This window comes from Zea mays, unplaced genomic scaffold, assembly GCF_902167145.1.
Source record: "Zea mays cultivar B73 unplaced genomic scaffold, Zm-B73-REFERENCE-NAM-5.0 scaffold_243, whole genome shotgun sequence".
NCBI classification, from domain to species: Eukaryota; Viridiplantae; Streptophyta; class Magnoliopsida; order Poales; family Poaceae; genus Zea; species Zea mays.
This window is the reverse complement of record NW_023366864.1, coordinates 30,436-43,818: the sequence shown is the minus strand read 5'-3', so window position 1 is coordinate 43,818 and position 13,383 is coordinate 30,436. Positions and strand designations below refer to the sequence as shown.

General features: G+C 44.2%; 1 protein-coding gene across 1 annotated transcript; it reads right to left on the bottom strand.

The window, feature by feature from the left end:
• Nucleotides 1-789: 789 nt before the first annotated feature.
• On the bottom strand, nt 790-3,113 carry LOC100192860 (uncharacterized). The gene is made up of 2 exons (NM_001138049.1): nt 2,992-3,113; nt 790-2,588 (listed from the first exon to the last, which is right to left on the bottom strand). Exons 1-2 carry the CDS (start codon nt 3,003-3,005, stop codon nt 1,037-1,039), a joined length of 1,566 nt encoding a protein of 521 aa, NP_001131521.1. The 5' UTR covers nt 3,006-3,113; the 3' UTR covers nt 790-1,036.
• Nucleotides 3,114-13,383: the final 10,270 nt, after the last annotated feature.

Sequence of the window (13,383 nt, the reverse complement as noted above, 5' to 3'; positions counted from 1 at the left end):
CGGTCCGCCCCCAAGGGCCGGACAGTCCGCGCGACCAAGACTTCTCAAATTTCAAACATGCTCTTGAATGAACTTTTAACTCACGAAATGAGAAGCGCTGTTAGTCCTCATGCAAATGCAACTACTTGATGCTCTATGAGGCACTAAGTTTTACACAGATCTAAGTCATTGACCCCTCTTAATAGTACGGCTATCTAGCCTACTAATCCGGTCAGGTATCTTCTCTAAACTCCTCAAGACCGGCAAAAGTAAAACCTATATTATACCTTTGCCTTCATCTGATCCACAACCAATGCGTATGACTCTTCAACATTTCCTGTTCTATGTGGTCCAACCCTGCATTCTTATTTCTCCAAGAATCGTTAGTCCACAAGTAGTTGTCATTAATTACCAAAACATTACTAGAGGGGCCTAGATGATTCACAATCTCCCCCTTTTTGGTAATTGATGACAACACCACATAGTATATTAAAGAGAAGTTTAGTTTCTCCAAATCTCTCTCATACCTAAGGTATAAAATAGATTTTGGAGATGAGTTTCATAGGACTTATCTTGAATTGAAGTTCTGTCCAAAAGATAGATAAATCCCAATAGAAACTCAGTATGCAAGAAGGGCTCCCCCTAAGTGTGTGCAGGATTATTTGAAGTTGAAGATATAACACACATAATATATTAGAGCTTGATGGAGACTTTCCTACAAACATGGTTATCGAGACATACAAGCGATGATTCGTAGAGTGAGCGCAGCAATTATAATCACATCTCGATTAACCACACACAGAGTAATTTGAACTAAAACATAGTTCATCCCACAGAATATTACAGATAATAATCCACAGACATACGACATAGAGTTAATAGATCGAACCAAGTTCCAAATGCATAAGACATAAACTAAAACGGCACAAAAAAAATAAAATGCATATGCATGGTCTTAGTGTCCACATAGAACCACCAACTCCCCCTGAAGGAGACGCCTGACAACTTCTCATCACTTCTCTCCCCCTTTGGCATCAATTGCCACAAAGGAGAGGCCTTACTGATCACTCGGCGGAGGATGCATGTGGTAATAATGAGTGCGGAAGGTGTCAAACAGGGAGGAGAACTGGTCAAAGTCCTGCTGGAGCTGCTGCTGCCTCTGACTGATATCATGCATGTTGTCAGTTGTAGAAAGATTATCAAACTGACTGGAGAGAGCACCCATGTTATCTTGAAAGCTTTGTTGCATATTATTCAGCCTTGACATGATGGGATCAGTGACATTAGTGTGAATGTGATCACGAAGGTCAGAAAATTCAGAGTTGAGCACATCCCAGTTGTCGTCAAAGCGAGACCGCATGTCATCGAGGCGGTGATCCACATGTGACATCAACCCCTCAAATCGAGTATCAATATGAGCCTCCAGCCCTTGCTGCATGTTGTGAAAATAAGGATCAAAATATCCTGGAGCAGGCTCCCAATAGTGCTGAGGCTGAGGAGGAGGTGGAGGAGGAGGCATCTGCTGTTCCTCAACATTAGGCGCTGCTCCACCCTCATAGCCAGGGTCTTCCTCATCATCTGGGAATGGAGTGAGTGGCCTGGTGAGAAACCCTATCTCATTCTTAAAAGGCCTGAATGGAGTGTGGACAATCTCACATGGGCCCTCAAATCTTGTCTTGGATTTGATAAGAGCCATAATGTATGGAGCATATGCCAAGTTTTGATTCTTGTCCATCTTTAAATCATTAAGCTGCCTCATCATGAAAAGAACAATGTTCATGACTTCTCCATTCATAATGTGATGAATTATGTTCCAGAACTTCTCCCTGATTTTACTCTTATCACCACTCTTGGGAAGGATGGTGACTCTGGCAATCTTGTTGATGACAGCAGGATGATGTCTGAGTCCTGCTGTCTCACCAAATCTCCTGGGTATACCAAGTCTGGCTGGCTCATAAAACTGCACAAAATCCTCAAAATTGTCTTCAGTATAAAGATCCACTCCAGCAGAAATGGTGCCATAGTTCAGACTGTTGGCAGCTGCAAAGTCAGCAAAAGAAGCAGAGTAGCGCTTGAAGCCAGTCATCCAGGTGATGGATTCTTCTGCAATATCAATCTCTGAGGTAGCCAAGAATTGCTTAACAGCCATTTCATTAAAATCTGTGCGCTGCCCCATAAACTGATATAGTCCGCATGCCTCAAACTTAGGGATCAAACCCTCCATGACTGATTGACTGAGCAGGAATGACCAATCAATCACCTGATGCTTATGGAAATTAGTATCCACCAGGGTGCCCCAGAAAACATCAAACTGCAGCTGCGTGTGGAAAAACTGGATGTTGGTATCTGATGGCAGAGCATACTGATTCACAGTCCGTCGAGAGCAGTACTCAGTCATAGAAAATCTCCGCTTTGGGAAAGTCCATCCTTGGATATCAATGGGATAATCAGGATGAACATGAGGAAAATCTTCCGCATCCATGGATTCAGTGCCCCCAGCTGAGGATTGGGCTTCTGAATCAGTGGTTGGTACATAATCATCATCATTTCCTCGAGGGCGCTTGGATTTAAAGCGACCTGCAAGTTTCTTGCGTAGACCACCAAGACCACTGCAACAATGTGACAAACATCCATAGATGAATAATTGAAACCAATCACCATTTATAAAAGGAATGGAACTGTAATGCTCTGCCAGGGTCCGGACTGTCCGCGCTAGGGGGCCGGACGGTCCGCGCCAGAGGCCCGGACGGTCCGCGTCCACCAGGCGGACGGTCCGCGACCGACCAGGGGCGACTCCAAGAACCCTAGCCGCCACAAGTGTTCAATTTGATGGTTTTGCAGATAATACCCAGCCAAATAAGTTGAAAATTTTGCATAGCATTGATATTGAGAAGAACTAACAATCCCACCAATCAGATTTTGAAACCCACTGCTCAATTTCAGATCAGAGAAGAAACCCAAATAATCTCAAAGTTGATGAAATTTGATTAAATCCACAAGATTTGAAGATACCGTGATGAAGACATGTTGAGGGAATGGTGCAGCAAGCTGTCGGACTGTCCGCACGCAACTTCACTTCACGGTCCGCGCACACTCGACACAAGAGAGGATATAGCGAGTGGAGAGCAAGAGAGAACAACCGAATAGGCACAACTGGCAAGTCTGCGGGCTCTGGTCCTTTTTCTGCCCTGTCGCGGACGGTCCGCGCGGGGGCGGCGGACGGTCCGCGTCCTGATGACCTCAGACAGTCTGCGAGGCTGCTCGGACTGTCCATTGCTTGATGCTGCGGACGGTCCGCGGTCCATGGGCGGACGGTCCGCGGCCTGATACTCATTTTTCCAATTTCTGTCCACTTTCTGATTTTGAATTCCGAATCCGAATTGGTGCTCATATATGGACATTTTGACCAATCCAAAAGTTGGTATGCATGCATATACTTATGATGTATTTGAGAAATGCAAGATTTTTGAATTAAACTATCTAGAGTAATTAGAAATGAAAAATGCACAAATAATACCAAATAAATAGCACAAAAAAAACATACTTAGACCCAAGATGCAAGGCGACACATGTGTGATCAACTTCAAGTCACATTAGAGATATCAATCACATTCATTTCACTTCTTAGAGAACAAAATCTTGTTTCATCCAAAGGTTTTGTAAAAATGTCTGCTAATTGATCATCGGTGCCAATGGAATAAATAGAGATATCTCCCTTGCCAACATGATCTCTTAAGAAGTGATGCCGTATATCAATATGCTTGGTTCTTGAATGTTGGACCGGATTGGTAGCCAATTTCACCGCACTCTCATTATCACACATGAGAGGCACATTCTTGAAAATAATTCCATAGTCCAATAAGGTTTGTTTCATCCATAATAGTTGAGCACAACAATTTCCGGCCGATATATATTCCGCCTCGGCGGTAGATAGAGCAACCGAATTTTGTTTCTTAGAAGACCATGAAACAAGAGATCTACCAAGAAATTGACAACAACCGGAGGTGCTTTTTCTATCAACTTTGCACCCCGCATAGTCCGAATCCGAATATCCAATTAATTCAAATTGAGCACCTTTGGGATACCATAGACCAATATTGGGAGTATACTTCAAATATCTTAGAATCCTTTTAGCGGCCTTCAAGTGAATCTCTCTAGGAGAAGCTTGAAATCGAGCACACATGCATACACTAAACATAACATCGGGCCTAGATGCGGTAATATAAAGCAAACTACCAATTATTGAACGATAAAGTTTTTGATCAACTATTGTACCTCCTTCATCTAAGTCTAGATGACCATTTGTTGCCATTGGAGTCTTGATAGGCTTAGCATTTTCTAAACCAAACTTCTTGAGCATGTCCCTCAAATATTTTGATTGACTTATAAAAATTCCATCTTTCAATTGTTTGATTTGAAGGCCAAGAAAGAAGCTCAATTCTCCTATCATAGACATTTCAAATTCCTTTGACATCATTTTTCCGAACTCCTCACAAAATAATTCATTAGTAGATCCAAAAATAATATCATCAACGTAGATTTGACAAACAAATAAATCTTTACCAATTCTTTTAGTGAATAGAGTAGTGTCAACCTTCCCAATTTTGAAGTCTTTGGAAAGCAAGAAATCCCTAAGCCTTTCATACCAAGCGCGTGGAGCTTGCTTAAGCCCATAGAGAGCTTTAGAGAGCTTGAACACATGGTTAGGTCTTTTGGGGTCCTCAAAACCGGGAGGTTGTTCAACATACACTAGTTCACTAATCTTACCATTTAGAAAGGCACTCTTTACATCCATTTGGTAGAGCTTGATATTGTGTGCACAAGCATAAGCAAGTAGAATCCGGATTGCTTCTAATCTTGCTACGGGAGCAAATGTCTCCCCAAAATCCAATCCTTCAATTTGAGTATATCCTTGTGCAACTAATCTTGCCTTGTTTCTTACTACCACACCATCTTCATTGTGCTTGTTGCGGAACACCCATTTTGTACCAATAACATTGTGGTTCTTTGGTCTCTCAACAAGCTCCCAAACTTCATTTCGAGTGAAGTTATTTAATTCTTCATGCATTGCATTCACCCAATCAACATCAAGTAGAGCTTCATCTACACGGTTAGGTTCCATACAAGATACAAAAGAGAAATGTTCACAAAATGAAGCTATGCGAGAGCGAGTTTGAACACCCTTACTAATATCACCCACAATTTGATCAACCGGGTGATCCTTCACAATGGAATGATGAATTCTTGATACCGTTTGATAGTTGCTTGATGAAGCATTAGGAGAAACCGTAGGTCTTGAAGTACCTTGATCATGAGTATCCATGGTTTCATCGAGTGGTTTGCTTTGGTGATCTTCCTCATTTATAGTTGAGGATGAAGGAATAACAACCACACTATCTTCATCATCATCTTCCTTAGGTTTTATTTCACCAATGGCCATTGTTTTCATTGCATTTATCAATTGAGTTCCCCCAACATCATCGAGATTATCACTCTCATCTTGAGACCCATTTGTTTCATCAAATTCAACATCATATGCTTCCTCAATAATACCATGAGTTTTGTTGAAGACTCTATAAGCCTTACTATTTGATGAATATCCAAGAAGAAAACCCTCATCACATTTCTTCTCAAATTTAGAAAGCCGGCTTCCCTTTCTCAAAATATAACATTTGCAACCAAATACCCTAAAATATGAGATATTTGGCTTTCTACCAATGAGCAATTCATATGGAGTTTTCTTCAAGAGTTTGTGACAATATAGTCTATTTGATGAATGACAAGCGGTATTTATTGCCTCGGCCCAATAAGAATCCGATATATTATATTCCGCTAACATAGACCTTGCCATATCAATAAGAGTTCTATTCTTTCTTTCAACAATACCGTTTTGTTCCGGGGTATATTTGGAAGAGAATTCATGTTTGATACCCTTGTCATCACAATATTGATCAATTCTTGCATTTTTGAATTCCGACCCATTATCACTTCTAACCTTTTTGATGTCGAAATCAAATTGATTTTGAGCCAATATAGCAAATGACTTGAATGTTTCAAACACATTGGATTTGTCTCGTAGAAAATAAACCCAAGTAAATCTTGAATAGTCATCCACAATCACAAGACAATAAGAATTACCACCAATACTTACAAAAGATGTGGGCCCAAATAAATCCATGTGAAGTAATTCCAAAGGTCGATGAGTGGACATTTGACTTTTATTTGGATGAGTATTTGCCACTTGCTTACCGGCTTGACAAGAGCTACACAATTTGTTCTTTTCAAACTTCACATCTTTCAAGCCTCGAACTAAGTCATGCTTGGTTAACCGATTGAGTTGCTTCATCCCAACATGACCAAGTCTTCTATGCCATAACCAACCTAGTGAAGCTTTTGAAAATAAGCAAGTTGTGAGCTTTGCCTCATTAGATGAGAAATCAACAAGATAAAGATTTTCATGTCTAAAACCTTTAAATTTAAGATTGCTACCGTCAACACTAGAGATAATAACATCTTCAACTGTGAAATTGCAACAAAATCCTAAATCACATAATTGAGCTACGGAAAGTAAATTAAAGTTCAAAGACTCAACCAATAGCACATTTGATATAGAATGATCATTTGAAATAGCAATTTTACCCAAACCTTTAACCTTTCCTTTACGATTATCTCCAAATGTGATACTATCATAATTTGAGCAATCTTCCTCACTCATTTGGGTAAACATCTTCATATCCCCGGTCATGTGTTGAGTACATCCACTATCCAACACCCAATGATTCCCTCCCGCCTTGTAGTTTACCTACAAAAGGAAATCAATCTCTTTTAGGTACCCAAACTTGCTTGGGTCCTTGGATGTTAGTGACCAAGGTCTTTGGCACCCAAATAGCTTTCTTTTTGTTTCCAACAATTGAAGTACCAACAAATTTAGCATGAACACCTTTTGCATTATGAGAAAGAACATAACAATGCTCAAAACAAGTGGAGGATACATGTTTGAACTTGGGACAATTTTTCTTAACATGTCCCTTTTTGTGACACTTGTGACACACTTTGTCACATTCTTTCACAAACAATGTCTTTTGCTTTACAAAAGCATTCTTTCCTTTCTTGGGAACATATCCAAGACCTTCACGGTTGAGAGAACATCGTTGACTTCCCAATATGAAATCCAACTTCTTCTTACCACCATATGCCTTTTCTAGGTCATGAGTTAGAGTATTTATTCTATCCACTAACACTTCATTCTCAACAATAATTTTTGATTCATCAAGAGCAATATTATCATTGAGAGAAATTTTGCATTTATCACAAATAGAGTTAGTAGGTAGTGGTTCACTTGTAAGACTATCAAGTAAGTCACAAGTGACTCCAACATCCTTAGTGACCACCTCAACTTCATGCACAATAGATGATTTTTGAGCATCCGCAAGCTTCTCACAATTTTCTTTGAGATCATTGTGAGAGGTCTTGAGCTCCTCAAAAGACACTTGGAGGTTTTTATACAATTCCTTCAAGGCCTTAAATTTTTCTTTTTCTTTGTGCATGTAGTCATCGGCCTCACCTAACATTCTAACAAGATCATCATATGAATAGCCATCATCATCAACATCATCGATATCATCATCATCATTTATATCATTTAAATCGGTGATGATTTTTACCTTAGCATCTCCCTTTGCCATGAGACAATGGGGGGATGAGAAGAGTGAGGGAGCTTCCTTGATGGCAATTCCGGCATTAAGCTTGGATGAGGTGTCATCATCATCATCATCCGAGCTATCATCCGAGTCCCATTCAACTAAGTAGGCTTTGCCATCTTTCTTCTTGTTATAGTATTTCTTTTTCTTCTTGTCACTTTCATCTTTGCCCTTCTTCTTCTTGCTTGGACAATTCATGGCAATGTGACCGGGTTCCCTACACTCAAAACATTTTCTATCATTGAAAGCATTTCTTCTAGATGTTTGACCTCTTCTAGGTTGACCTCTTTTCATCTTCATGAATTTATTGAATTTCCTTACAAATAAAGCCATGTCACAATCACTCTCACTTTCATTTTCTTCATCATTGCTATCTTCCTTTTCAATTGCCTTTGAGGCCTTGGCTTTGAGAGCAATAGATTCATTTTTCACCTTCTTTGCCAAACTTAAAGCATCGGCTTGTGACTTCTTAAATATATCTTGAGTGAGAATTTCTCCCAATACTTCGGTTGGAGAGGTTGTAGATAGATCACTCCTTACTAGCATTGTCACAATAGTCTCATATTTCTCCGGAAGTGATCTAAGGAACTTGTGTGTGAAATCCACATCCGGTACATTAAAACCAAGTCCTTTGAGTTCATTTACAATCTCATTCAATCGATTGAACATATCGGATACACTCTCATCTTCTTTCATAATAAATTGCTCAAACTTCCCTTTGCACACATATAGTTTGGCACTCTTCACAATTGTAGTTCCTTCATGAATTTCCATTAGTTTTACCCAAATCTCATGAGCGGTTGTGAGATTCTTGATACGATTGAACTCATTTATATCAAGAGCATCATAAAAGACATTCATGGCTTGATCATTTGTGAGGATATTCTCATTATCACTAACTGATGGTTCATCTTCCTTCAATACAACAAATCCATCTCTAACAATTTGCCAAATTTTTCCACCCATTGCTCTAAGATGCATTGACATTCTTATTTTCCAATAATCATAATTGTTTCCATCAAAGTGCGGTGGCTTCCCAATGTGCACATTGTTGTTACTAGCCATATTGTCCCACTCCGGGATGATTAGATCCACAAACAATGGAGTCCTCGGCTCCGATACCACTTGTAGGATCTAGGACACCGGCTAGAGGGGGGGTGAATAGACGGTTTTGACTAAAAACAACAATACTAAGTAAATTTAATCAATACAACAAGGGGAATAAATTTACTAGTGTCAATAAGTAAACAATGTATGAAAGACAACTACGGAGATTGAATACTTTGAAGAACAATAAGCAAAACACTAATCAATTGCAAGGCAATAAGTAATGCTAGAAGGAATAGACACCGAAATTTATCCCGTGGTATCGGTGATTTGCCGATCACCCCTAATCCACGTTGAGGTGGACTTCAAGCTCTCACTTGCTCCTCTATCAAGACACGACTTGATCTTTGAGCCAAGTGGACAAGAAATCACTCAATACCTCGATTCCACTAATGTCACCTTTGCCGCTCCGGCGAGGTAGGCGCGAACCCCTCACAATCAACACCGCGACTTCTCCACAATCTTCTTGGAGAGCTCGACGGAGACAATCACCCGAGCCGTCTAGGAGGCGGCAACCTCCAAGAGTAACAAGCCAACGACGCTTGCTCGGTGTACCACCTAGTGCCTCAAGGATCACCAAATGATGCAAATGCACTAGGAACCCTCAATCTCTCACTAGAATGCAATCTCAAGCAAAGAGTGTGAGAGAGTGAGTTGGAGGATCACAAATGAGCTCAATGTGTTCAAGGAATGGCTAAGAGGGCTCTCACACACGAGCTACCCTTCTATTTATAGCCCCCCATCTAAATCCAACCGTTATGTGCAAAGGGGGGCAATTCTGCGCACACGCGGACCGTCCGCGCCCTAGGGCCGGACGGTCCGCCGTACAACATAACGGCTATAATGACCGTTGAAACATGTCAGAGCTGTCTCAAAAGGTGTGTCCGGACTGTCCGCCCTTCAAGCCCGGACCGTCCGCGACCTGGCAGATTCAAACACCCGAGCCTCGGGTCAAACGGAGTTAACACGTGCGGACCGTCCGGCTATAATTCCCGGACGGTCCGCGACCTGAGGCAGTACTGTCCGGACTTGTCACCCGGACAGTCCGTAGTACAAATCGATAAAAACACACAGTCCCTGTTCAAAAACGAGTTAGACACATGCGGACCGTCCGCGCCTCACAGGCGGACCGTCCGCCTATAATTCAGGGACAGACCCGAAGCTACCTTTCTCTGGTCAGGACTGCGGACGGTCCGGCCCTAAGGCCCGGACGGTCCGCAGTGCAATAGAACACAGTGCCAACACAAATGGTCAGACTTCGGACCCTCTGGAGGATCGCGGACGGTCCGCCCCCAAGGGCCGGACAGTCCGCGCGACCAAGACTTCTCAAATTTCAAACATGCTCTTGAATGAACTTTTAACTCACGAAATGAGAAGCGCTGTTAGTCCTCATGCAAATGCAACTACTTGATGCTCTATGAGGCACTAAGTTTTACACAGATCTAAGTCATTGACCCCTCTTAATAGTACGGCTATCTAGCCTACTAATCCGGTCAGGTATCTTCTCTAAACTCCTCAAGACCGGCAAAAGTAAAACCTATATTATACCTTTGCCTTCATCTGATCCACAACCAATGCGTATGACTCTTCAACATTTCCTGTTCTATGTGGTCCAACCCTGCATTCTTATTTCTCCAAGAATCGTTAGTCCACAAGTAGTTGTCATTAATTACCAAAACATTACTAGAGGGGCCTAGATGATTCACATGGGGTCACCACTCGGAGGAAGAAGCAACCTGGGAACGGGAAGATGATCTGAAGGCCAAATACCCTGAACTCTTTGCTGACCAACCTTGAATCTCGGGGCGAGATTCTTTTAAGGGGGATAGGTTTGTAACACTCTGAATTTGGGGGTATAAAATTTCTTTGCTCATATTCACAAATTCAGGTGTTACTTCCCTTTTCTCATCCTTCCTCATTCTTTTCTTTCTTATTTCTATAGGAGAAAAGTGCTTATTTTATTTGTAATAATAGTTTAATAAGTTAAACCCTAAGGGAGTATGAATTGTTGCATCATGTTGAACCCTAGATCTCACTTTTGCTTGGTGCATAACTCTTGGAAAGTCCAATTTGAATTTGTGGCTTATTTGAATTTGAATCAAATAGAGAAAATAAAAAGAAAAGAGAAAACAATTCCAGAATAAAAAGAAAAGGAAAAGAAGCCCGCCACCCTGCCCCCCTCGGCCTTTCGGCCCAGCCGGCCCAATCCCGCGCGCGCGCTCTCCCCCCCCCCCCCCCCCGCTCTCTCTACCCTGGCGGGCCCGCCCGTCAGCGCAGCTGCCTCTCGCGTGCCCACCTCCGCTCTCCCCTCTCTCTCTGCTCGCGGGCCCGGGCTGTCAGCCCCGTCGTCCCCACGTAACCGCCGCCGAGCTGCGCGCGCCCGCCTTCTCCGCGCCCACGTCGCGCGTGGAGCTCGCAACTGACCCGCCCCTGGCCACTTGAGCCCCGAGCCCCACTCGCCCTCTCCCCCTCCCCCATTTGCGCTCCAGTAGACCCCTCTTCCCCCCTCGCTGCGCGCACGCAGAGCGCCGCCGCCGTAAACCCCGCCGTCCCGAGCTCGTTTCTCGGCCGCCATTGGAGCTCCGCCGTGTCCGTTGCCACGGTGAGCTTCGCCCCGGTGTCCGCAACCCGGGACGCGCCCCAATTCCCTGTCCCCCTCCCTATTTCTCTCTGCCCGCGCTCACCCGCCGTTCCCCGTGCAGCCGCGGAGGTCCGCCACCGTCGCCCCGGGCCACCGTCGCGCCATTGCCGCCGCCGAGGAGTCCCCGGAGCCCGCCTTGAGGTAAGGAACCTCTCCCGCCCCTATCGACCTTTGTTTTGCTCTCTGCCGCGTTTAATTCCTCGCCGGAGTAGGGTAACCCCGCCGCCGAGCCGCTCCGCCGTGAACTGCCCCCCTCCGGTGCCCCTGCCCCGACCCAGACCCCACCAGAGGACTCCCCGTGCCCTCCCCAACCTTCCCGGCCACTCAGGTCGCCCCAGAGACCCGCCAAACGCCCGCGCCCCTCGTCTCCGGCGAGTCCTCCGCCGCGGGGACGAGCGCCGCCGCCCCAGCTAGCCGTAGGAGAAGCCCAGGCCGGCCACCCGATCCCCACCGTCCGTCCCAGATCGGGCGGCCCCGCTTTAATTAGGCCAAGCCCAATCCTGGCCGTCCGCCCGAGATCCAGCGGCCCAGGCCCGCTTCCCCCACACCCCGTCCCCCTGCCGTTGGGCCCCGCCTGTTAGCCCGCCCGCGCGCTCGCTCTGCCCGCCGGCCCCGCCTGTCAGCCTGCCCGCGCCCCCCGCTGCCCGCCCGGTCCCGCCTGTCAGTCGCCCAGGCCGCCGCGCGCTCGCGCGCCCGCCCGCAGGATCTAATCCTGGCCGTTCGCTTTAGATCTGACGGCCGTAGTAGCCCGATACCCCTTCGCGCGCGCGTTTTCTTAAAGAGACCCCCGGTTTTCTGGAAATTGAACCCGCCGTCCCTGGTTTCTCTCAGTTAGGTCCCTGGACCTTTTATTTAATTCAAAATAGGTATTTAGGGTATATTTTTAACCCCTAAACTTGTAAAATCCATAACTTTGTCATATGAACTCCAAATTAAGTGCTTCAAATTGCAAAATGCTCATGATGTTTTTGTCAATCTATTTAAACAATGTTTCCCTGCTGCTTCCATGTACCAATTAATAATTAATCATTAGGATAGGATTAAGGTTATTGGAACCCCATTTGAGATAATTAGAAATTGGTAGACTTTAATAAAAGTTGGAGTACTTAAGATTAGGGACTTAAACACCTAAGTTTAGGAACTTAAAACCATGTAATGATTTAATCCCACCACTGACTTAAACCTGATTAGTGGATAGTGAATCACTTTGTATAGTCCTCTACCCCAGACCTAGGGAACACCAGAGTGCCTATCCCTTTTCTGCTATGAACTTGTGATCTCTTTGCTGCATATGTTTGTATGTTGCTTTTGTTTGTTATCTTCCCAAGTGCATAGTGTGAATGATTACTTTATGTAGACAACGAGCAGTCTGTGTTTCCCGAGGAGGTTGCAGAGGAAATCCCTGATCAGCAGCTTGGTGAAGGCAAGTGTCCTCTGTCCCATTATGTCCTATTCATTTATAACTTACTACCCCGCATTACTTACTTGAAACCTAAGGATTGACTAGCTTTACACTTTACTTTGTCCTTGATGACCTACTGGGTTGTTATGGTTAGCACTCTGCTACTGCCTTAACTTAATCAATGAACATGATGTGACTATTTATGATACTGTTATCCTGATGATGTTGATGATCTTGTGATACTCTAGGGGGCTCAGGTTGTTTCCTGAGTACCTCTCTGTAAGGACTTGTTCGTTGAGAGACCACCCGGGATAACAGTACAACCATGAGGGTGAAATGGGATGCCCTTAGCTGATTAATTAGGTGAACTAGAGGTGTAGTTGCTTAGCCGTCGTGCCGTCAATGGGGTCCAGGCACAGTGCTTGCTCTGCCGAGGCTGAGTGCCGAGGTTCTTTCGTTTTGCTCTTTGTTAGTCACTCTCCTGCGGGGAGGGGTACTGTGTTTATCAAACTGGAGAAACCTAACGGGCAGCTATGATCTCTAGGGAATCTCTG